We start from the raw sequence: 25627 nt of genomic DNA, 5'->3' as shown, positions 1-25627 counted from the left end.
ACATGCAAACATTTCAAGATTCAAAACATCACAAACCTGAAACACTTCTGGTCCCGACTCATACAGGTATCTGAAGGAGTCCTACAAACAAGATCCGGCTCAGACTTACTAACATGATACTACACGTGTGATGCAGAACCATCTGGTTCTGGCCTCTGGGACACACTCTGGTAGGGTGCAGGGCATCTTCAGGGGAGTCTAAATTGTGAATTCACAGAGAAGGGCATGCCTGGCATCCTGTTGCACAAACACATAAAGGGAAGGAGGAAACTTCCAAAAGTATGATTAGAGTTACCAAGAAAAAGATCAAAGGCTTTTCTTCTCACTCAGAGCCCTGTGGGGAGAAAAGGGGAGGAGTAGAGGAAATCTCAGCCAGGCAGAACAAAAGTTCTCAAGAGCCGGCTGGGCAGAGACCTCCCCTCCTCCAGTCCAGAGCGCTGCCTTTGCTCCCCTGCAGATAAGCCCAGGCTAAGAACCTATTTTAAACAATAAACCATATGTCCGGGATCAAAAATAATTGGAATTATTGTGTTCCCATGTAGTGTATAACTAACCGCATACTTTTGATAAAATGAAGGAAAGTCCAATTTCAACTCAACTATTTGGCATCTCAAGTTGATCTCTGTTCATGACACTTGAGGAAATAGACTAATCTTATTCAATATCACATATTAAATTACAAGTTTGACCTGTGATTCAATCCATGATCTATAAACAATAGGATTGACGACAACACCTGTATTGACTATAATCGATTTCAGTGAGAATTGCTATATGCATTATTTAACAATAAATCTTTTTAAAAATTACTACGTCCAAATAAATGTACATACCATCCTTAATATCTACCTGGGAATAGGAATGGGGCATAAAAATATTAATCCCCTTAGCATTTTCTGAATGGGACAATTTGGACAAAAATAAACTGTAATCAATGATTTACTTCCAAAAAATAAAATGATACATTGTGTACATCAGATTTGTTAATTGTAATACATTACTATTTCCATATACAAATTGTCTTGTTTTACTTTATTTTTGCTGTGCTGCAGATGTAGCTTAGCTACACTTCAGCCTCATTTTTATCATATTACAAATTTATTGTTACAGAACCATAAATAAACAGTAATATTGTACTAATAAGTTAGAAGTTAGTAATTACCTAGAAATATGTGCGACCTATGACTTATCTCACAAACATCAAGCAGAAACCATGACTTAGAGAAAACTTACACCCTTAACCATGTAAAACTGGAAGTAAACAAGGACCACCAAAATACAGTTGCTAATACTCAACTGGTAGTGACAGAACTAAAAATTTTTTTTAAAAAAAAAAGATTAATACCAAGAGACTGAGACTGCAGAGATGCAGGGATAAAGCCACCCCTCATAAGCAGGGAGTCCCGGAAGTGCTGGTTTTGAAGAAGAGTGAAAGAATTATGAGTTCAAGGGTCCTAAGCAAGCTCAGGCATGAGACCCTGATGGCATCTATCAAAGAAGAGCTATGCAGAATGTCCCAGGCTCAGAGACCAATGGGACCTTCGTCTCTCCACCCAGAAATGTCTTCGGCACACACTCTTGACGACAGGGAATCATTATGAAATGCTGTGAGAGTGACACTCCTAAAGAAAATAACTGGGTTGTGCATCTTACTGTCATGTCAACAGAAGCTGCCAGAAGATGGCTCATCACCATCCTTGCATTTGAAAGTAATCTTGAGATTTCAGACTGAAGACAAAGAAAGACAGTGGTACTTACTGTGACTCTGACATCACTAAATCTTAAGAGAATTTCTGCCTATGTTACGCAACCTTTGAGGGAAAGAAATCAGATCACAAGATTGGTCGTGTCTGATAACTGCACTGATAAATGTAGAAAAGTGGCCCCTTTGGGCACATCAGCTCAAAACAGGAGACTGTATGGCTGCAGACCAGCAGCTAAGGACACTCCGCTGCTCAGGTGTCTGTCTGTAAGACACAGCCAGGAGCACAGTGCCAGCCTGCATGCATCCTCCTACTCCAGCGGGGAAGGTGAAGCCACCACCCCCACCTGTTCATTGTCAGCAGGTCTGTGCTGGAAGGAGCCCTTCACAGCACCTGCAGGAGGGTGCCAACGCACTTCCTGGAGGAAAGTCACCATGCAGGAAAACACTGCTCCTGATCTGGGTCAGATTCTAAGCCCGTTAATGCACATGGGAGAGGCAGCCTCTAAGCCACTCACTACCCAGGCTTTACATTCTCGAAGCCTCAGAGCATCAGGGGAAATTTAAGAATTGGGAATAAGGGGCCACAAGCAGGACCTCTCCATGAAGCTAGCTCTGTCGCTCAGAAGCGGGGTCTCCATGCTAGAACCTTTCTGCACAGAGAGCCATGTGGGGGGATTGAGAGGCGGGGTCCTCTGTGAAGAAGAGATCATCACCCATGACGTTCACAGCCAGGGTGGTGGAGGAGTGGAAGGAGATAGGGCACTGAGCACCCAACAGCACCAGTCAGAGCCAAAGGTGCACAGGTGGGAGCTCCAGTAAAGATGACAAAACCTGTGCTGCAGGTCAACTGTGTCAGCCACAGAAGCTGCAGGCTAGGAAGAAAGTGGAAACCCCACCTGGAAGAGAAGAGAGAAGAGGGAGTCATCAAGAGAAGGAAATGAAGCCAAGTACCAAACACTGAAAACCCAGCATTTATGTCTCCAAAAGACACGGCGGGGAGGGGGGTCCCTTGAGGAGTCTTAGAGGACAGGAACAGCTTAGATTACTTTTAGTTTTAAAAATTCTTCTTTATCCACAATAGGTGTTTTCTTGAAGCAATGTACCAAGTATAAAGCTGAATCCTTATAAACTGAATTCAAATGCAAACAGACTCCCAGGGTCCACTATTAAAGAAAATCCTATGTGTAAACAATTATTTTTTTTTTCTAAAGTGAATAATCTCCTGGGTGTTTCCCAAAGGGATTATCAGGTTCTGGGGACACTGACTGCCAGGCCACCCTCCAAGTCACTGTTTTAATAGGTCTGGGGTGGGGTCCGGAATCTGTGCATTTACAGGCAGCACATTTGAGACCCACTGCCCAGGATCAATTCTGTTAATCTGGATTTCTTGGGCTGGTGGTCTGAAGGCATCTGCAGCCCAGCCTGCTGGAAGTCATTTGCATGTGTGAGGTGTCCTGGGTTGTTTGCTCTGTGTGTGGGATTTCTTGAGAAAGAACTTGGTGTAGGGGCTGGGGTTGTGGTTCAGAGGCAGAGTGCTTGCCTAGCATGTGTGAGGCACTGGGTTCCATCCTCAGCACCACATAAAAATAAAGATATTGTGTCCACCTATAACCAAAAACTAAACATTAAAAAAAAAAAAAAGAACTTGGTGTAGCTGGTAGAGTGAGCCTGGGCTTTCAAGAAGAGTCCTAAAGCTGAACCTTGGCCTTGTGACTTCTTCTGTCACTTTGTGACCCGGAAACCGCTGGTTATCCTGACGTAAAACAAGGCTTTGCCCTCCGCTGATGTAGGACTGTATTAGGTGATGTGTAAATGAAGATCACTTACCTCCCCCCACTTCAGAGAATTCCTGAGGAAGTGCCATAAGAAATAGGGGGCAAAAATGATGCAGAAATGAAGAAAGGAAGAAAGCAAATAAAAGATGCAGAAACCAGAGAAAGACAAGTGTCACAGAAGGGACCAGACCCCAGGCAGCGGTAAGCCCCAGCAGGTCTGTCTGCAAACTTTCTGCTAAGGGGAAATTGCAACTGGCCATTTACAAAACTCAGTGTCCATAAAACAAAGGAGGACCATTTGTTCTGGAAAACCTGCAGCATTCCTGGCACTGAGAGATGTAGCATGTCCACAACAAGGAGGCCCTTCTTGACCTTCTGTGGACACAACTCATCCTAATGCCCCAAACAGAGCATGCTCCACTGGGCCCAGGGAGCCCTCAGCTCTCTGTCCTGCCCTGACTCTAAGGAGTGCAGCTCCTGGAGTGCTGGATGGAGCTCCTCCTGGGACTCAGGGTCCCAAAGGCCTGGACACTGGTTGAGCTGGGGTGGATGTGCCTTCAGCAGCCAGTCTGCACAAGAGCAAAGTGGCCTGCTGTCACCAAGAGGTGGCCCAGGGTTCCCCTGGTCAGAGGCAGTATTCTCCTTCCAAACTGTTGGGGTTCACTCAAACTGAGATTCCACAATAAAATAATGTTAAGGATGTCTGCCTAGCTCAGAGGTTGGATTCATAAAAGGCTTCTGGGAAGGTTAAAACTCCCAAAGTATTACTTATTATTTCATGTGAGGGTGAGGGTGTTATTTATCATTTCTCAAGACTGAACAACACCAATTTAGTTTTGCAAAGGCAAATGTCAGAGATTGGATTTGTCTCTATGGTGCAAGTCAAGTGGGGTCTGTGTGTGCATTAGGTGGGGGGGGGGGTAATATTGCACTGCTTTGTACTAAGTGGACACCTAAACAGAGTTAATAGGTAAGGAAACTAAGAAAAACCTGTAGGTCCACACAGTAAGTGACTGGCTTAGAAACTCAGTCCCAGTACCTATCAGAGCAGATTTCTTGGAATTAACACCATAAAAGAAACAGGGGTATGTTTTAAAGTATGTTTATATGTACTTCTAGCTCAGTCCAGAGATTAGAGCAAATGTAGACATTGTCTTATATGCACTTTGTAAAACCTATCCAGAGATTTGAAATTAGGATGATTTTATTTATATCCCCCAAAATAAATAAGTCTGGGTTCAATCAGAATTTTCTCAAGACCACTGTGAACAGAGTATTATCTTTGTTTTTGGTAAGAAACATAATTCATGGGGGCTGGGGATGTGGCTCAAGCCTTGTTAGCACGCTCGCCTGGCATGCACGGGGCACTGGGTCCAATCCTCAACACCACTTAAAAATAAAATGAAGATATTGTGTCCATCTAAAACTAAAAAATAAATATTAGAAAAAAAGAAGAAACATAATTCAGGGAATTACAAGAAAGAAGGTGTCCTAAGTAACCATTTAAGGAAACATTATGAATCAAAAAGAAAGAGGTAGAAATAGTTAATTTATTATTATTTAATTATTATTATTAATTATTAAATTATTATTTAATTCAATGGAAAAGAATCTATTTTCTTAATAACAAAATGTGAGATACTGCACAATTAGGCAAACTCCTATAAGCAGTGATTCAAAAAGAAACACTGCCAATAACTGTAAATATGGAAAGCTGAGTGCTACCATTCTGTAAGCATTTCAGTGTGCCCGGAGCCATTCCGTGACCTCTAGGAAGTTCCTGAGCCCTGCTTCATTTCTCTACTGACTCCGACCTTCGTATTCTCCTGCTTACTTAGGGCACGTCATGCATGTTGTTCATCCTGAATTTCTTGAACTTGGATCAAGATTAGCCACAGGAAACAGACTGCATATGCTCACCCCATAGCAAACACAGAAGCTAGTTCCCCGACGGCTTAAAAAGGACACTTTCACACACAGCCCTCTCAACAAAGCTCCAACGACTCTTATGAGGACCAAACTCAAAAGGAATAGTTTTTCACTTAGGTTTATGAATCCCGTAGTCTTCCTATTGATATGGAATTTTGAAGATTCAATAGTCATTACTGAAAAAGGAGCACTCTGATCTTGTCCTAATCGACAGCTTTTTGGAAAATCTTCACACTTGTTCAAAACCAGCCGGATGGGAAACCTGGCATTCCACATGTTCCTCCAGGGTCCTGTCAGTCCCCAAACAGCAGTTGTCTGTCCCCTCGGCTTCCCACAGAACCTGCAGCTTGACCACCAGAAAAGGCCAGCGGTCCTGCAGGCAATTGTCCTGCAGAGACTGGACCACCCTTCACACACCTGCAGGGTCCCAACTGTGAAGAACTAGGGGGATGGGGTGCACTTTAACTGGGCCTCATTCTGCCCACTGTTCTGACTGCCTGTCTCACAGACCCTTCTCCTCCCATAGGAAGCCTTCTGATACCTCAGAGCCAATAACGGTGTCTGTCACAGAAAGGAGGAGAACCAGCACCTGCCTCCCAGAGGCCTGCTGGGACCCACAGGGACAGCTGATGACCTTCCTATGGTTCAGCAACTTTAATCCTCCCAAAGCCCCAGGAAAAGGGACCATCATCTTTATTCCATTTTATAGAGGAGGTGACTGAGGCATAAAGAAGCTTCCCCCTGATTTCTCACAGACAGTGTGGGGTGGGGCCAGGGTGCAAGCTGCTGCTGGGATCTGGGCCCTCCTGGGACGGGGCAGGCACTCAGCCAGCACTCTCCGCAGGACGGCCAAGAGTGCCCATCGAGACCCAGGCTAGAGAGGATCACCTGCCTCCACCATGACAGCTGTGGCTACAGAGGCTCTCACCTGGGCACTGCCTACCTTTCCTGCTGGGAGAGTGGCTGCACCCCACGGCCCTGTGTTCTGGACCATGTGTCATGACCAGACCAACACACCAGTGCATGCAAGCACTGTCCTGGCCACATGCTTGTTTGTGTGTGTGTGACCTGAACTTTCTGGTGATGGCAGGGACATTCACAGGACTGGAAAACTGCCCACACATGGCAGCCATGAAGAGGAAAAGTACACACTCAGCGATGTCCACCGAACACCTTCTGGAGCACCATCACATGCCAGGCAGCACCCTAGGACCACAAAGACCAGGGAAGCCCCCGGTTCCCAGGCATGGCTTCTCGTGGTCTGCAAGAGGCTGGGCACAGCAAGGCTTCCTATCCAAGGGCTGGGAAAGGGCACAGGAGGGAGTGCAGCAGCCCAGACCTGAGCTGGCCACAGTCCCCCAGATCTGAGCTAAAGCCTTCACTGAGCCCTTAGAGAATTCTCTGCAAATGATACTTACAATACAGGCAGCATGCCAGAGCAGAAGGCAAAATCTGCCGTGAATTACTACACAGCCAAAAATTAATTTCTAAAAACGTGCCCCGTCTCCTACCCCTTGAAATAAGAAAATGCATTTTAGCAATTATTCTCCACACTCCTACTTCCCCTTAGGTTTTTATGCCATCCCCATCTCATTTCCTCCATCCAGCCCTTCACTTGCTGTCAATAATATCTCTTTTTAAAAATGGGTCAGGATTTCTTTGTACTGGGTGAAAGGGGCCAACTCCAAATGCTATCTAATCAGATTCTAATACTCTTCTGTGAAAGGTCCAAGTGGAAAGCCTACACTGTTTGCTCAGAGAGAAGCAGTTAACCCTTTTGGTTTGGAAACCTTTCTACTAGGCAGCACAGCCACCCTCTCTTTTATTTCCAGGTTACAATTCTGATTAAGCACAGAAGGGGTCCAAACTCAATGCAAATAAAAGCTACGTGAAAATGGATTTTAACGAAGAGGGAGGAGGAGGAAGGAGTCAGTCATTTCCTATCAAAGAAAATCTAGCTTTAAAAGAAAAATTGTTTAATTTTCTTATACCTTTTATTCCATTGTGCTGAGTTCGGAAAGAATGCACCCATTCCAGGTGCAGGTCACCTAATTAATACTGGTTCTTGAGATAGATCATGCAATCTTTATAGTTTATATTGCTCACATTACTGTATATATAAATGCGAAAAGTAAAATTTTTAAAAAGCAAATAGTATGAAATCTTAAACTTCATCACTTAAATATATACTAGTCAAAGCTGCTAAAAGTTGAGTTCGTCATCCCAAGGTTAAGTTGCCCACACAACACCCACATTGCATAATAAGGTATGTTCTGAGTTCCTACCTAGCAATCTAAAATAGAATATTCAACAACAACGGCAAATTAGCTACCACACTAAAGGAGAACTGGAGTCTCTAAGTACTTAGAACATAAAATTTCCACCAAATATTACGTAACAATGAGGACAGTTAACTGCCCCCTAGATTTTGTATCAGTGCCCTACAGTGCATCCTATTTGTGCTGAATTTTACAGTTTACAAAGCACTTTCATATTTCTTACTTGTCTTTATCCAGAACAGAAAGGGAGGGCGGGCGGAAGGCACATGTGGGATTAGGGAAATCATTAGAAAGCAAGTGGCCCAGGAGCCCACTCCACACTGTGCAGTAGTGCTCTCCAGTCACCTGACCCAGGGGTCCTGTTCTGACCACTGCATGCCTGACCTCGCTGGCTGTCAACACTCTCCATGACCAGGCTTCAGCTTTGTTTTCCACCCAGCATCTTGATTGTATCCTTGAAAACACAGACTAATCTTACTTTTATGGGAAGCCATGACTGTTAGAAGTCTCGCCTGCAGTTAATTACAGTTTAAAAAAGGAAGGGAGACATAAAAAGAAATCCATGTGGGGCTGGGGCTGGGACTCAGCAGTAGAGTGCTGGTCTCGCATGTAGGAGGCCCTGGGTTTGACCCTCAGCACCACATAGATGATAAAATAAAGGTGTTGTGTCCATTCTACAACTAAAAAAAAAATTAAGAAAAAAAAAGCAATCATGTACCACGTAACACCAAAAGGATGGACATGCTTCCAGTTACATGCAAATTCCTCTTTTCCACTAGGGCACGAGAAACACACTTAATATGAAGTTTCTAGACACTAAAGTATTTTGGAGGCTAAAAGTCTTTCAAATCACAGAGGTTATAATGGTTTTCATTTATCAGTTTTTAAAACATCCATTTAAAAGCACATGCTTTTCTATTTATGTACTATTATTACTTGTGTAATATTAAGGTCTTTACATATCACCAACCACACATTTTTTTATTCCACCAAACGACATGCTGAACAAGCACATCTTACTACTCTTATCTATAAACGTTTACAAGCAAAGATTCATGTTACTTTGTTAACAAGACCATCAAATTTTCAGTTTGACTGGGGGAATCTCCTAATTGGGAAGGAAACCATTTAAGCTTGAGGGAGAGGTGAAGAACACAGAAGCTAAGCAAGCAGGAAGCCGAGTTCTGGGCATGGTCGTGGCTGTAAGAACGACTATGGCTTTCCTCCCTCCACCTTTTGGCCAGAGCATCCTGCTCTACAGAGCTGAAACTACCCCACACCCTATCTGGACGTCAAGTGAGTGTGACAATGCAGCACTGTTGCTATAGGATTCGGATGTAAGTCAACACAGATGGCACAGCTTGCGAATTTGGTTATAATATTACTTATCGAGACAGCTCATATAATCAGCAGGACTAACGCGAGTCATCCTGTGAGCACCATAACTTGGTACTGATTGCTACAGGGACACATTCCAATACTCACAAGAAAAACAAATACCATGCTTCTAATATCACTGATCCGCTGTCCACGTTGTCAGCAGAGCTGTCAGAAAGTGGCGACACCTGTAGCAGGCCCTTGGCTCCCTGCCATGTTCAGACTAGCTAGCAGCTGCCCAGCCTCTGGTCACCTGCTCACCAGACAGCAGGGTGGGAGGCAGCCCGCAGCAGAGGGAGGAGCTGGCTCTCCCAGAGGCACGCGGGGATGATGCCTGGAAAACCTTGGAAAATCCCAAGGAAAGTCAACAAGGATGCCTAACAACAACCTGAGGTTATTAATCACGCTGGCAGATTCAAAGGCATTTCTAGATTATAGAAAAGAATGATCGATGCTCATGAAGTAAAAAGGCAGAATATCAAACTCGCAATACTATATCTAAGAAAAGCATCACACATTTTTCAAAGGCCAATGTGTAAATAATGCAATGAATGCAGTGACCTAAAGTTACGCTCTAGTACTCTGGGAAACGCTGTATACCCAGGAGGCACAGGCTGCGCACGCTCACCTGCACGGCGTGATTAGCCTGGTCTGGATGGCAGCGCGCCCCCCATGCCACCACAGAGACTCCTGCCACCCATGAGCACAGGAGCACGCAGTCCTGCCCCTGCCTTTAGCTCTAGACTCAGTCTGCTTCTGAGCCACGCGTTGTTACCATTCATCCTCTGCGGACTGTTGTAAGAACCAGATAAGAAAAACAATACAAAACAATTTTTTTAAAACAGAAAACCTCTCCCTGTCTGGAGAACGCCTTATCATCCCTCTCAACTCTCCAGCTGCTGTGTCCCCTGGAGGGCAGCACCCACAACCTCTCCTCCAGGACACCAACCTCGAGCGCCCGAGGCACACTCTCAGATGCGTTCCCTTCCCTAGGCCCACCAAGAGGGCGTGGTCCTGAAGGAATCTGCTCCTCTGCGGGAACATGACTTACTGCTTTGACTCTGCCAATGCAGCGTGCCAACGAGGCTGCCGCCCTCACCTGCCACACCTGGATTCAACTGTGCCCTTTCAAGTCCCCTTCTTCGGGTCTCACATGTGGCTCCCTGCACCAGAAACATGCCGCCACCCACACTGCTCGACTCAGGGAAATGCTGTCAAATGCCCCAGGTGGCTGCAGCACCCTACACGAGTGTCCAGAGCACTGTACTTGCTTTGGTCACTTTGACTCCACCATATAGGCTTGCTGAGGTCACAACACCAACAGGTCCACAACCGTCCCCCCACGAGGCACTGAAGCACATTCACTGAACTGAATTCTGCTGCGGGAGACTGCCACACAAATATAGACATTGAAACAAACAGAGCACAGTTACAGAGACAGGCGAGAGGCCAAGCCCTGGGTGGGCCCAGTCTCAGATGATCAGTCAGTGGCATTCCCTGCCTGGAAGCAGGAGGAGGGGCAAGCACTCATAGTCCTCTTTGGTCTTGCTAAGGAGACCTGTCAGCCAAATCTCAAAAGCCAAATCACACCTGCTGGCTCTCCTCCTCCAGCCTTGTGACTTTCAGATACCCCCAGGAAGGAGAATGCCAGCTGGCCTGGGAGCTGACTTATACGCAGTCCAGGGATTCAGAGTTGAGGCACCCTTCACATCATTTACTCTTCTGCAGCATACCTCAAAAATATATATATATATATATACCCGATCACACATTTTTAAGTTCACCTAGAAAAAACTTATTGTGAGTTTACATAGTTGCAAATGATATGTGTTCCCATATATTTTTATAGCAAATATGCCTTGGGCCTATTTTTGTCAGAACCTTGGAGCTAAGGAAAAGCTCGTTCAGGGTGCATTCTTTCTACCACACAACCTTCCTGGAAAGCCGGTCTTCACTGCAGAGCCAAATGCTGGATCAGACCTCGGCTCTGTCTGCAGGGTTATTTCATAGTTGAAACACGTATTCTCACTTGCATCCCTGTGACAGCTGCTCATTTCTGAATTGTGATTCTAGATAGACAGGTGGGTGGGTGGAAAGACGGACGGATGGAGGTGTGAGTGTGTCGATGGGTGTGTCAACGGGGATGAAGACACAGAATCTCTCCAGGAGCTGCTGGGCTGTCCCTGGCCTCTCCCCCAGGTTCACAGCTTCTCAGATCCCCAGAGACTTTGAGACCCTGGGGCATGGAACCGTAGGGGATTCTGGGAAGAAGAGACGCATGCCTTTCTTCTCTTGGAAACAGAGGACGGTGAGGGGAAGGAAAGGAGGTGAGTGAAATACGCAGGCCAGAAAGACTCATGCCACAGGCTCCACTTTCATGCGAAAGCCTAAAAAGTTAAGATGACAGAAGGAAAGAGCAGAAGGGTGGTCACCAGGGGCTGCAGGTTGGGGTAAAGGGACAGGGAAAATGTTGATCAAAGTCTGTAAGATTTCAGCTGGGCAGGACCGGGCCTTAGAGATCTGCATAGCAGAGACCGTATTTAACAACAACGTGTATTTCAAAGTTGCTCTACCTAGATTTTTAATATTCCTACCATGAACAACTGCTGAGCAGGTGAGGCATGGATGACAATTAGCTTGAACGAATCATCCCACAAAGTCACACATAGAAATGTCACATGTCCCCAACATGCAGAATTATCATGTTAATTCAAAGTAAAATTTTACATAACAAAAGTAGAAATGACGTCAGGCATTTCCATCCCTAAGGAATGGATTCCTTTAGAGTAACCTTTGTCCACGTGGCCTCCTGCTGCAGCTTCGCCCATCTGAAGACAGCTGGGGAGGATTCCATCTCCAGAGCCCCCACAGGATGGGGCGCAGAGTCTTCCCTGGCAGGACTTCACCCTAGCATCATGCCAGCGAGCAGAACTGCCAATGGTTTTCCTCCTGCTCCTCCCCACACAGCCATGACCCCCAGCAAGGTACCGTAACTATGGTACATATTATTAGAAGCGGCACACATACTGCGGGTGCGGCCTGCTGTAACTTCCCCGACGTGGCCCAGTAACAAGCAATGGTGCACTACCCAGACCTGCACTGGGGCCTGACGACACGGCCATGGAGCAAGATCCCAGCAACCTCGGTGGACACAGATGTGGTTTCCCCCAAAAAAGGATACAATGATGCCCTCTCCCCCATCCAGTTCTGCCACACAAAAGCACTTACAGTATCCTGCCAGAAGATGTGCCACCTGCACCAAGAGTTCTTAGGGACAGGCACGTGTTTGTGCTGGAGTCCCTTGCTTTCTGTCTGTAAACAGAGACTCGGGACCATAAAACTCTAAGAACCATGAAAACCAGTGACATAAATCCTATGTGAAAATCTACAATTCCTGTTTCATGGAAATGTTGCCCTTCTGGCTCCCCAGGGAAGTTAATGTGGGGGCAGAGCACTGTGCCCCATACAAGGTGGCACCTGGATAAGAGGGCTGATGTCACAGTGGTTGGCTGGGCCCACATCCCAGACTGGGTGACCTTGGTGATGGGACTTCTTTCCACTGACATAGTGGCTCCCCAAGGTCCCCAAGGGAGAAACCCTAACCCTAACCCTAACCCAGGGAGGGCCCAGCCCATGGCTGTTCTGGTACGATTTTGTTGAAACACACCTAACGAGTCATTTGTCTCTGCACTGTCTGTGCTCCTGATCCAGTGACAGGCCACAGAAGACACAAGGCCCCCAGAGCCAAAGACACTACCTGGAGCCCACAGGAAAGCTAGCCCTGTCCTGAGACAACAATTGCACACCTTTGCTTTGATAAAATATGCTACTTCTGGTATTTATTTTAAAATAGTCTATATGGTAACCATTACAATAATTTAATCATTTACTTTATATAATTTACTGATCCAGAAAAATGCAGCCATAAAGACATTTTACTAAACCAAATCCCATCTGTGCCAAACTCATAAGGAGAGCTACACTCCCCTTGTGGTTTTAATGCAAGATCTAGAATAATTGCTTTTAAAAGCTGAAGACTAGAAGCATCAAAACAGTGGAAATCCTTGATAATTTGAGTGCTCTCTGCATAGAATGTTCTAGTTCAATTGAACATTCTCACTAATTGAGGATTTATCAGAAAACCTTTTCTTTCTCCAAATTCTTTGGCAAAAACCCTTTTTCCAATGTGAATTTTCTTGCCTAACAGCATTCAGAATATAAATTAGCCTTTCATCGATAGTGAAGTAGGCCCTGCCTCTGTTAAGTATAATTTTGCCTCAAAACCTTAGATGTAATAAGAAGTGCAATTGTTTGGATTATAAAGTCCTCAAGAAAAATTTTAGAATTAATGAAGGCTTTTAAAGAGTCACATGCCTCAGACTCCACAAGTGGGACCAAGAAAATGGTGTCGTCTACTCTGGAGTTCCGTCAGGAGCAGAGCTCTGGCGCTTGGTGCCACCTCCACTTGGCCCTCTTCCGGGGTCAGTTCCAGTGATGACGACCTGTCCCTCCCCAGGCCAGCTCAGCGGAGGGAGTCAGCATCCCGCCGCAGGGCACACCCAGCCCCACTGCCTGCTGTCCACCCTGCTGGCCAGGCCGTGACGCCCACCCGACCTGCCAGCACAAAGCACCAGGAAGCACAGAGCACTGCTGCTCCTGTCCCCAGGGAGGGTCCTGCCAGACCCAGGCCCTTACTGCTCCATGGGCAATCTTAATGGCTCCCCTCCTGCAGGGGTCCCCTGGGGCCTGGACTCCTGCTTCACTCCGTCCCTCCTGGCACCTCCCAGATGAAATGACCTGTCCTCACATCACCCAGGCTAAGACACTGGAGTCACAGAAATCTTTCTCCATGAAAACCAAGTGATTCAGAGAACCACCTCAGAGGCTGGCCAGGCCACAGATGCATCTGCATTTCAATCTGGTGTAACCTGCACGGGTGGCTTCTTAAACACTAACTAATGTCACCACACCCTGCCTCACGACTGTGGACAGCCTCATGTCTTCTACCTGAGGCCGGCTGCCTTACATGAGGTGGGAAACCAGCAGAGAGAGCAAGATCACCAGCCAGTGCAGCTGCGGGTCAGATCCCAAAATGGGACCACACCAAGCCTCCTGGGAAAGTGAGCCAGTGGCCCAGAGAGGGCCAGCCCAGGCAGCCTGCCACGGAGGGCAAAGGTCGTCCCCACCTGGGGAGCAAGACAGGCATCTATAGAGCTCTCCCTAAGGCCACAAACACTTAAAAAAAGAAGAGCAACATTTTAAGGATTTCTGAACACTGCCCTGCATTTCTCCTTTTTACATTATGAAAAGCAAGCCTCTCATATGTAATTCAGAGGGAGCATTTTCTTCAGTTTAAGAAAATTTCAAAGTATTATGACTTAAAACAAGTCTGTGATTTTCTTCTCTGGAAGAGGAAGCACTGAAGGGAAACAACACTGTCAGGACCCCCACTTTGCAGAGCAGGAAATGGAGCCCTGAGAAAGGGAACAACTGGAACTTGAGGCCAGCTCTCCTCCACACAGAGGCCTCCCGGCTGCGCCATGCTTCCTGTGACCCGTCATTCAACAGGGGATTCCCATGGAGCACTCCACTGGTCACGGGAGGCGGTCCGCAAGTCTCAGCTCACTGCCAAGCAGACCGAGGAAGAGGAAGCCAATGGTCAGGACACAATTCCCACCAGGTGCCCTCTGCAGCACCCAGGGCAGGAGGAGCCTCAGCCCAGGCTGGGCAGGTGGTATCTACTTGAAACTTCTCTTGGTATTTAGGAGAAATCGCCTACTGGAAAACAAGCCAATCAGTAACTTTTTAAGGACACACATCCATTCTGTGGGGCCAAAGAAAAAATTCGAAAATACTGTAACAGATAAATGTAATTCTTCTAATAATTTATAGCTTTAAATCAAAACAATATAATTTATTGATAACTTTGATTCCGATAAATGCAAACCAGATGTAGAATGTTTTTAGAGGGGTTTAAAATGTAGCTTCTCAAAACTTACTCTTGAGATAATTGCTTATAGGCACGTCCTCAACTTTTCTTCTTAGAATGAATTACATTTCAAAAAAAAAAAAAACTGTATTACTGATAGGACTAAGATCACTAGTAGTTAATTTATATTATAGACTAAAAGTCCACCAAATTCTGAACGAAGCAATAGCCAGTTACGAGGGGAAACCTCAGACATAGCAACAGTACAAGCCAGAGTGCCCACTGGAGATGGTCCAGAGAGGGACAGGGCAGTGGAAGGTGTCCTTGACCAGGCCCATGGGCGGGGGCCACCCAGCTTTCCCTTACCACACGCAGAAGGCCCTCCAGAAATACCTGCTTGGAGTCGGGGCCGTGCTGACACCAAGAGGGCAGGAGGAAAGGGCAGCAGGCTCCTCTGAGGTGCAGAGGTGAAGGGGAACCATTTCAGACTATTCCAGACTCTCCCAATGGGCTCCCCAAATGGAAGAGTTCTAATGGCGATCACTTTTTCCCAATTCGTTCTCTTTCTAAAAATCCTTCCCTTTTATTTTCAACACATTTTCCTTTCATTCCTTGCCAGGAAAGTGGAGCTGCTGGATGACTGGCCTTTCCTGCCTGCAGTCTTCCAGAAGCCGTGCTTCCTGCACTTCAAAGAACACCTTTCCTGGCCTCAGGAGCCCCCAGGCAGCTCCGCTGTCCCCTTCCTCAGGCTCCCTCCACCCCACCCAGATGTCAGGGAGGCTCCAGGCCACCATTGCAGAAGAGACACTGGTGGGCGGCTGGGAGCCCAAGGAAATGACCAGCCTGCTTCCTCTGCTGCAGGCTCCCAGTGAACACCAGGTCCAGTCCGCGTCACCTCCCCTCTCCCCAGGGAAAGCTGGCCATGGCAAGGCTGCTGCCGCTGAGCCGCGCCACAGGCTCCCTTGACGTGGGCTCAGCAGGTGTGTGTCCATGTCTCCACCGCCAGACTGTCCACCCAGGCACAGAGCACAGGGTAAACACTGCCAAGGACCAGCCATGCGTCGGCACCAACAGGAAAAATGAATGAGAGTAAGCGTGTCTCCCTGCACACGCGCCCAGCGCTCTGACAGGGAACTCGGAAGGAGCTGGAACCTCCAAACCTGGCGCTGGACACTTCACCCTCTTAGCTTATGTGGGCCTCCCACCAGCTGTGACCCAGGTATGAGAAGTCACACCAACTCTGAATCTCAAAGATTTGGCCAGGATACATTTAAAAGTGTACCAACACACACACAAACAAGATTTGAAAAACCACTTGGAAAAAAATTGACAGATTTCCTAATGATGGCCCATTTGACAAAAAGAACAGAACAGCTGTGAAACAGAGAAGGTGCCAGAATTCTCAGATATAGTCAGATCTGATGAGGAAGGTAGCAAACTAGGGCACTGCTATTATTCATAAAGCATAACCTCTACCACAAAGACACTCCCTGGGCCTGCCGGCCTCAAGGGCTCACGGCCAGGCCCAGGCCCCACGCTAGAGACAGCTACAACAGAAGACCGGCCCAGAGAAGGAGGCCGGCCTGGGCAGGGGACAGGGCCCTGCCTCCCAGACCTGGGCGATGCATCAAGGACCAGCTGCCCTGAGCCCAGCAGGAACACGGGCAGGTCCACAGGAGAAGACAGCAGAGGCCCAAGAGGCAACTGCAAAGGCTGGGACAGGGTCCTCACAAACCCAGTGACTGCAAGGAAGCTGCAGGTAAAATAAGACCCAGGGTGGACTAGGAGGAAATGATATTAAGTAATAAGACAAAGAAAAGGTCAACATTATTAGGAGACATAGGAACACGAGCAGGGCTGATACGGAGGCCGAGGAGAGACACTAACGGGGAGGAAGAAGCCGTTCAGACAGACAGGGCAATAGCACTCCCTCCAAACCCACCACAGAGGCAGGAGAGAGATCAAAGGGGAACCTCTGCCTAGTTCATGCTCCACCCTGCACTGGACAGAGGGCTCTCTAGGCAGGTGCCCCTGACGGCCAGCACCCGCTCAGCTCCACCAGGTCTGCCAAGGACACAGGTCACCAGTTCCCGCCACCCCTGCTCTAAACTAATAATCACATAGCTGTCATGTGGGGATAGCCTATGTCCACAGCCAGGAGCCCCGTGTCATTGAGTGGTGACAGCGCTGGAAGTGTGTTTCCACTCACTTGAGAAGGCTCGAACGTAAAGCTCATGTTCCCACAGCGAAGACGTTCGGTTTCTTGCCAAAATGTAGTTATTTCTGCCAGATGAATCTGGCTGGGCAGCTCTCCAACCATTTAAACAATAGTTCATATCTTAACTCTGAAGCTATCGACAAGCAGAGTCAGAAATTACATTAAATAGAAGGGATTTTTTTTTTCCATTCGCAAATATGTGCATGACGTAGAAAAGGAGCTGATAACTCCGAGGGGTAGTGATGCGTGTGATTTTTTTAACATTCATAGCTTGACATTTGGGATCTTGTGTAGGAGAAGTAAGTGGGAGGCTAGAGGAAGGCAGAAGTCAACTGAACAAACTTTAGAATCTGACAAAGCTGTGATCTCAATAGAAGACAAGAAAAAACAACAAAACTCCATCAACAACTAAGTAAAGGAACTCACGATTAAACAAGTGGCATTTTGGCAAATTCTTGCTTATTTTTAAGTGTAATTTCTGTATAGGGAAATAAGTAATATTATCCAAAAGTCAAAAAACCAGAGAATACTCTTTGAAAAGTCCCCCTATAACTCTCACCCCCCATGCACCCATGCCCTGTCCCTCCTCTGGCACCCTACACTACCCAGGGTCATTAAGAGTTTCTTGTGTGTCTTCCTAGTTTCTTTGTGCATTTATTGTCCTTTCTAACACAAAAGTGTGTGTGTGTGTGTGTGTGTGTGTGTATGTATGTGTGTGAGTTCAGTATGTGTGGGTGTTACACCCTGTGTTTTTAGTGTACAAATGCATCTTTGGTGTATTCATTTTTACTGTTGAAATGTTACTCAACCAGGCCAAGCCTGATAGACTATAGATTGTTTTGGATGTTCTCCTTCAAACGATAATGCACTATTTGATACCTTGTTAAGTCATTTTGCCTTTGTGTGAGTATATATTCCCAGATGTAAAATTATTGGTTCAATGCATACATGCATTTTTCATAATGATCAATACTGCCAAACTGCCCTCTTCAAGGGGTGTATCCCTCGATACTCCCCCAGGGAACACAGGAGTGCTTGCCTCTTCCTGGAGTTACCAACTGTGGGTTTCAAAGTTTACTAATTGTATAAACCTGGCAGGTGAAAAAGGTTAAATAGTGTTATTTAAAACCACATTTATCTTATCAGAAATAAAGTGGCACATCTTCTTATTTTCTGAAAGAGTCATTTACTTCTCTTTTTCCATGCACTCTGCTCACATTCTTGGACTACCCGTGGGTGCTGTCTTTCTTAACAATTTCTGGGAGCTCTTCTATATTGAGAGGGTCAGTACTCTGCTGTGATAGGAGCAGAACATGTTTTCTCCAAGTTTCAAGAACCGCTAGCAATTTGATGCTGCTTGAGCTTCAAACACCTCAGGAATGGAGAGAGGGCCAGAAAGGCAGCGGAGCCACTGCCTGGCGCTCTCCAGAATTGCTCTGGACCTCCCTGGTCCTGTCTAAGGCCATGTGAAGATGTGTTGTTTTGTTCCCTTAATGTAGATTACCTTGGATTTTGAGTCACATTTAAAAAGGTGTTTCCCATTCCAAGGCTGGAAAGGAATTTCCTTTTTTTTCTTTTTATGGTTTCCTTTTATTATATTTAAATATATGATCCATTTGAAATGTATCCTGGATACAGCAGAAGGATCCCATTTTATGGTTTTTTTTTTTTTCTTTTTTTGGTCAGATGCCCACTCTTTACCAAATAGTCTTCTCCACCATCTTCCTTTCCTCCTTGCACCCGAGATGACCCTTTCACAGTATCCTGGACTCCTATGTGAGTCTGCTTTCCGGCTGTCCACTATCCATTCACCTGCCAGCACCACACTGTTGGAATTGCTGAGGTTTTCATCTGCCTTAAAAAACTAAATGACGTCTTAATCACAAGAAGCAGAGTATTATCCCAAAAAGACATGATGACTGACTAGACACAAATGTTTCTGAAAGTGAACTTCTGATCCCGGGACAAAAACAACATCTGAAAGTACACATTTCCCAGATCCAGGGAACCATACCATCGGGCCCTTTCAGACGTCATTTTAGTTTTCTTTCTAAAATCTGCTAAAACAACATTGCAAAAGCATAAAAACTGCATTACAGACGAATAAGCACTGCCTGCCTTCCACACAAGCATTGCTGCTCTCTCCCCCTCTGCACCCGCTGCACCCGACCCCAGCCTGCAGTTCTGCAAGTTACCTGCTCCTCTTTTCAGTGAAGGAAATTTTTCTTTATGCAAAACTGATTCTTACACCATACTTGCTCACTATAAAAAGTCAAATACGGACTGGGTTATAGCTCAGAGGCAGAGCCTCTGCTAGCCAAGTACATGTGAGGCACTGAGTTCAATCCTCAGCACCGCATAAAAATAAATAAATAAAGGTACTGTATCTATCTGCAATGAAAAATATTTTTTTAAGAAAGCCAAATACGCTTGCATTTTTTGTCAAGCACAGTAGCACACACCTATAATCCCAGTGGCTCCAGAGGCGGAGACAGGAGAATCTTGAGTTCAATGTCAGCCTCAGCAACAGCAAGGAGCTAAGCAACTCAATGAGACCCTGTCTATAAATAAAATAGGCCCCGGGGTGTGGCTCAGTGGTTGAGTGCCCCTGAGTTCAATCCCCGGTAGCAAAAATAAAATTAAACATGCTTGCATTTTTATATATAATCTATAAGCATTATTCTAGCACTTTACAAGCAAACTGCTCCCTGCTATGAAGCAAATGTTTTCATCCAAGTCACAGTTTCTTCTCGTGGCCTCAGGAAAGAAAGCTGACGCTCCACCAAAGCCCAGCACACACCTCCCTCCTTCCCTGGGCTCCGGTGGCTCCCTGCTGACCTCACTGCGTGTGAAGTACTGTGTTCCCAGTGACGCAGAAGCCCAGGCACTAGTGCCAAAGGGTGTATTTAGACTACATGAAAAAAAATAATGAACCAAATGAAGTTTCAAGTTATGCCAGCAAAATCCTACCATCACATTGTTTCATTATTTCTTTCCTTTTAAGAAAATGAATATTTTAAAGGACCATTTCACTCATATTCCGCCACTTAGACATCTTCCGTATTCCTTCACTGGACTTCTTGCGGTGGCAGTGTGCTAGGTACTGTGATTCAGAAGCTGAACAAAACCCTCTCCTGCCCTCAAGGCACACACACAGGCTAGCGGGGGAAAGACACCGAGTGGACAGCTGGCAGTACCAGGTGACACTGCAGCATGTGAGAGGACCAGGAAGCCTCAGAGAAGGCTGGGATTCCAGGGGACAGGACAGGCAGCTGCCCACCCAGCCAGAGAAGGCTCCCGTCAGCAGAGACAGAGTGACCTGGGGCAGAAGTTCACCAACCTCAGGCAGGGTGGTGCATGAAACACACTGAGGAAAACGAGAGGTGGGACCAGGGACACGTTCAGGACCTGGCAGCACCCTCTGGGCAGTGGGGTGCCACCAAGATGTGCCTGTCCCAATTATGCACTCCTCTACCCAAGGTCAAGCCTCAAGACATACCCTTGTCACCTTGACCTGCCTGGACCCCTCATCAGACAGAAACTCCTTAAAAGTAAGGGACAGGTCTCATGACATTTACTGCCACCAAGGAGACAGTAAGTAAGGCACTGTAGGCAACAGACATCGGTGCATCACGTGCCTTTGGCGCCTACCCCTTCCCTCTGCATAAAGCATGGCACAACCTTCCCAGGAAGACAGACCCTGGTGCCTGACTGCCAGACCCTCTGTGTCCTGCCCCTTTCACTGTAGTCCAGAGCCTGGGCCACACGGCCATCCCAGTTCACCTGTCCCAAATCCTCTGTGTCTGCCCAGCTCCTCTCTTCCCTCTGCAATCATCCTCTCATCACTCCACAAACCAAAACCCTTCCTCCTCGAGACACCTCTCCAGGGTCATCCTGCTGGTCACTCTTCACCAGGACGTGGATCTGAGAGCTTCAAAGCATGTCTTTTTGGCTCCTTCTATTCTTCAAATGCAGAGAGTTTGTGTGTTTGATGTAATTGGGGGTCACTAGCCCACCCCTCCCACCCCCCAAAACCCCCACTGCAAGCCTCTCTGTGCCTGCCTCCTGCTCCTGCACGGCCAGCTCTCAGACGACCAGGGTGCTGGCCTCAAGGGAAAGGGGCAGAAAGTGTCTGCTGAGGCACTGCGGACTTGGTGCCCACCCCGGCCCACTAATAACAGGGTATCAGCATCCACACCACTCTCCCCAGTTACCTCGGGGGACAGTCTCCACTAAGCTCTTGGGGGTGCACAGCACCTCACTCCTCCTGGCTTCTTTAAGGGGCTGTTCCATCCGCTCTCGCCTACTTCTTCAGCTTCCTTTTCTTGAGCAAATGAACCTTCTCAAGTGAAGCCTCCCCAGGGGGTAGCCAGTGCTCACCGGCTGGCAGCTCTGAGGCCAGCTCCCAGCTTTTCTTCCCTCCGGATGAAATCTGCCCTAGTTCATGGCCACCAACTCTCGCCCCACGGAAGCCGGCTTCCATCATCTTGCCAGCTCAGCCGCTGATGGCATGCGCTAGATGCTGGACTCACCTGGTCTCTGGGGCACCTGCTCTCTTCCATCCTGAAGTTCCTCCCTTGAGCTCCGTGGACTGTTCTGCTCCATGTCTCCTCCTCTGTTTAGACGGCTCCTGCTCAGATCATCCCAGGCGCTTTCTTCCCGTCACGTCTGTCCTCTGCCCTCTTCCCACTCCCTCTGCTCATTTCCCATTTGCACCCCTACTGTGGCTTCAGCGACTGCCTCAGTGGTGGCAATTCACAGTCTCCAAGGGTCACCACTTTCACCCGTCAAACTTCTGTGGAACAGTTCCACTGCTCGAACCAAGGCACTGCTCAACAACCAGCGCAGGTGTTTCCCTCAGAACCTGCTCAGAGTTCACATGACCTATCTACACACTCGCTGGCTCTAATTCCCAAAAGGTCCAGCAGCCTTCCTGGCGTCTCCAGCACGCTGTGGCGTAGGCACTCCAGGATGCCGCTGCCAAAGGGAGCCTGATCCCAGCCCCGCCCCGTGCTGCTGCTGCAGGCCTCCCGCCCAGGGGCAGCTCCACCCGCGACCCGCTGTGATCCCACTCTGGAGTCCCCCCTTCCTCCACGTGACCAATCCACCTGCTGCCTCTCACTGCATTTCATTTCTGGCCTCAAACCTCAGTCCAAGTCACCTTTGTCATCTCTTGGCTTGACCACCGCCGTGGCTTCTCGTGCTATGTCCACAACAGTCCCTACAGGAGTCACCAGAGACAGCCAGGATCAGCCTCTGAGAGCATCAGTCACACAGCACCACGAGCTCAGACCCTCCCACAGCAGGCTTTACACATGGGGTGAGAGGAAGTTTCTCCCCAACTTACAAAGCCCTGCTCTGCCCCCACCACCTCGGCTTCTCTCCATGCCCACCTTCTGGTGGGCTCCAGGAATGCGGCCTTCATCCTGCCCCTCCAGCCCAGGGGCGTCCCCCAGGTGATCTTCTCCCTGATACAGGCACACTGGCCACACCGAAAAGGTCCCACAGTGGATGCTCAGCTGCAACTCACTGCCCAGCTCCCAGGGCCCCGCGCTTGCCTGCTCCGTGGGCTACTGCCTGCAGCGCGAGAAGCAGGGGCCACCTAGCTGAGACTCCCACCGCTCAGAACACATAGGTGCCCACTGCTGATGCTTTTTCCTCTGGGTGTGGCCACCCCTCCCTCATCTCCTACCTCACACCACCCAACAGCTCAACCCCAAACTGAAGAGTCAGGGTCACCTACCCTGCCCAGCCGTCGTGTTACCATTCCTGCCCCCTCTGGTTTCTGTTCTCACCGCCCCGGCTTCTTCTTCACTGCTCCAGGCCTGAGCTCAGGCTCCCGCACAGAGACCTCCCTCTGCCCCAGCCACACAGTTCCCACCCACAGGAGGGAGGGTGGTCTTCCTGCCATTCCTATGCGGGTATGAAGAGTCCCCAGAGGGCTGTTTTGTTTGTTTGCTTGTTTGTTTGTTTGTTTGTTTGTTTGTTTTGAGACAGGGTCTTTAGAAGTTGCTGAGGCTGGCTTTGAACTTGTGATCCTCCTACCTCAGCCTCCCAAGCCACCAAGATTACAGATGTGCACCACTGCACCCAGCAGAGAATTGTTCAGCTCACCCCAAAGAATGCTTCTTCCATCTGCCTAACTTCTTCCCCACCTTGCTGCAGGTTTTGATCCCACCTGCTGTGGTGAAAGGTACCTTTCCCAGCCTGCAAGGCCTCCCCTGGGTTTCCAGAGGGCAGGGGCCTCCCCTTCTCCACCCTCCAGCCTGGGGCAGCCTCCCTGGATCAGTCCCTGCAGGGCCTGCCAGGCAGAGTGTCTGGTTCTCTCTGCGTCCAGAGCTCCTATCAGCCCTCTCTCAGAAAGACAGTAAGGGAAGCTTGGCTGTCCCCTGGGGCTGACCGCCCCTTGCAAGGGCTGCTTCTGTCTCACCCCCCTTTGAATCCCAGGTCTTACAACGCAGAGCACATTCTCCGTGCACGCTCATGGGTGTCTAGGTTCTCTGAAGACAGGCAGTACAGGCAGTATGCTCCATGTTGTCTGAATCTGTTGGATTTTCAACAAAATATATGAATATGTTCCACATGTGTGTCAGCCACTGTCACACTTATAACCAAAAAAGACAAACCCTGCCCCCAGGCTCTCCCTGAGCTTGCCTTCTAGAGAGAGGGCTTGGGCAATAAGCAGAGGCCAGCAAACCAACAGGGTGAGTCCAGAAAGTGTCCTGTGCTGTGATAAACAGGAACCCTAGAGGCCAGCTGCCCTGTCTCCAAGTCCTTAGCTCTTCTGTCCCTGAGAGTTTTACTTTGGGCAGACTTGGAAAAAGATCAGCTGCAGGAGTTTGGTCTACATTTTAAAAGCAAATTAAAATGTTTTGGATTACAACTGTTTTCCTTTTAAGGGAAAATATCCCTTTTACAAGAAAATTACTTTTTCTCCCCTTCTCAGACTGCATGGGCTGTTTTTAAACAAGAACCCACAGTGAATGAATTGTTGAAGTGCTCAACATGCCACGCTTCACCTGCTTTACACTAAAGAAAACATTTGCTTCACTACCCACTGCACTGCATTGTCTCCTAATGGGGCAGAAAACGGTTTATGTGCAAAAATGATCTAGAGCCAGTTTGTCAGGTTGAAATAGCAGAAGACACCATCTTCTAATAGCTCTACTGCTTCTCAGCCACTTTTAAGGAGTACGGGTTGTTTTTCTTTCCCCCCACACTAAAGATGGACTTTCATGGAATTACATGATTAATAACCCAACTAATCCTGCCCAGATTAAATAACTTTGCCCTTTGGACTGAGAACCTACTCAATAAACAGCTCACCCTCCACAGAGAGTCAATGACACTGGACACTCACACTCAGCCTAGCAGGACCTCAAGGCTTTGCTGGGCTGTTCTTCAGAGCATCTGTATCTGCATGTCAGATGGAGCGACTGTCATCTCAACCTCCCTCCCACAGTGTACCCTGTATAGGCCCACCAGCAGGCTGCTAGTTGGCCGTCGGCTGCTCTAGACCCTCTTCTAATACTGCACTGTGGACTCTATTTTCTTCTACAGCTTCAGCCTCGTGGAGCCCACAGTAGTACACTGATGTCAAGCCTAGTGTAGCTCCTAAGGGCTAAGCACATTTGCTCTTTAAAAAGGATGACATTTGTCTGAGTCCAGTCCAGTTGGCCATACAACTCCCATGTCTTAGGAAACAGAGTGGCTAGAGATGGGCGTGAAGTGTGCTTAAACTCCAGTTTTGACAAATATAATTTTGTTTTGAATATCTGAGAAACATACAACAGTTGCAGTCTGAAGGGTTTTGCACTGTGCATTCACAAGTCTGTCCCGCGTGCTTTCCCTGCATTCTCTGTATGGGCTATCTGTGGTTTCCGAGTGTCCTTAGAGCAATATTCTCAACTCAGACTCCAAGTTTCTTTCAAGATATGTCCCATGTAAGGCTCACCAGGCACCTCCTCAAGCTGTGTGGCCTTGGGGCAACAGCAATGGTGCAGACGGCCTGTGTTTGTTACCAAAGACTGGCCACAGTATATACTGGCCTATCCTAGCACGACTTTGCAGCTCTACATCCGACACTCTCATCACACTGCAAAATGACATTCACTCTGGGACACCTGACAGGACTCCTATTGCAATCTGCAGCTCTCCTAGCAACGAAGTGTGATATTGGATGTCTGAGGAAGAGTTGGTGGTCATCAGATGACAGAAAATCAGACAAAATCAGGAATAGACAAAGAGCAAGGGCATCAGGCATAGAGTCCAATGACCTCTTGGAGCACTGGGCATTAACACCAACCCACTTCCAGGAACTTCCTTTTTCTCACAGTTGGCAAATTTCCCCAGGATGGGTCCATGGCTCTGCTCAGTCTGTGTCCACATCCTGGTTAGGGGCAGCAGCTTTGGAAG

At 47.7% G+C, this 25627-nt stretch overlaps 1 protein-coding gene across 10 annotated transcripts in view; it reads right to left on the bottom strand.

Moving 5' to 3' along the window:
• Pde10a (phosphodiesterase 10A) overlaps positions 1-25627 on the bottom strand; it is a 508658-nt gene that overhangs the window by 237486 nt on the left and 245545 nt on the right. The window contains exon 1 of one of the 10 annotated variants that reach the window (XM_040283548.2): positions 21745-22148. The exons of 8 other annotated variants lie outside the window; for them this stretch is intronic. In XM_040283548.2, the coding sequence (XP_040139482.1) occupies positions 21745-21817 (73 nt within the window). In that variant the 5' untranslated portion in view covers positions 21818-22148. Of the gene's footprint in view, positions 1-21744; positions 22149-25627 lie in introns of those variants that run through there. One more of the 10 variants, XM_078018765.1, reaches the window with a different exon arrangement.

This window comes from Ictidomys tridecemlineatus, chromosome 8 (assembly GCF_052094955.1).
Source record: "Ictidomys tridecemlineatus isolate mIctTri1 chromosome 8, mIctTri1.hap1, whole genome shotgun sequence".
Lineage (NCBI taxonomy): Eukaryota > Metazoa > Chordata > Mammalia > Rodentia > Sciuridae > Ictidomys > Ictidomys tridecemlineatus.
The sequence above is the reverse complement of the archived record's forward strand: the minus strand, read 5'-3'. Positions and strand labels throughout refer to the sequence as shown.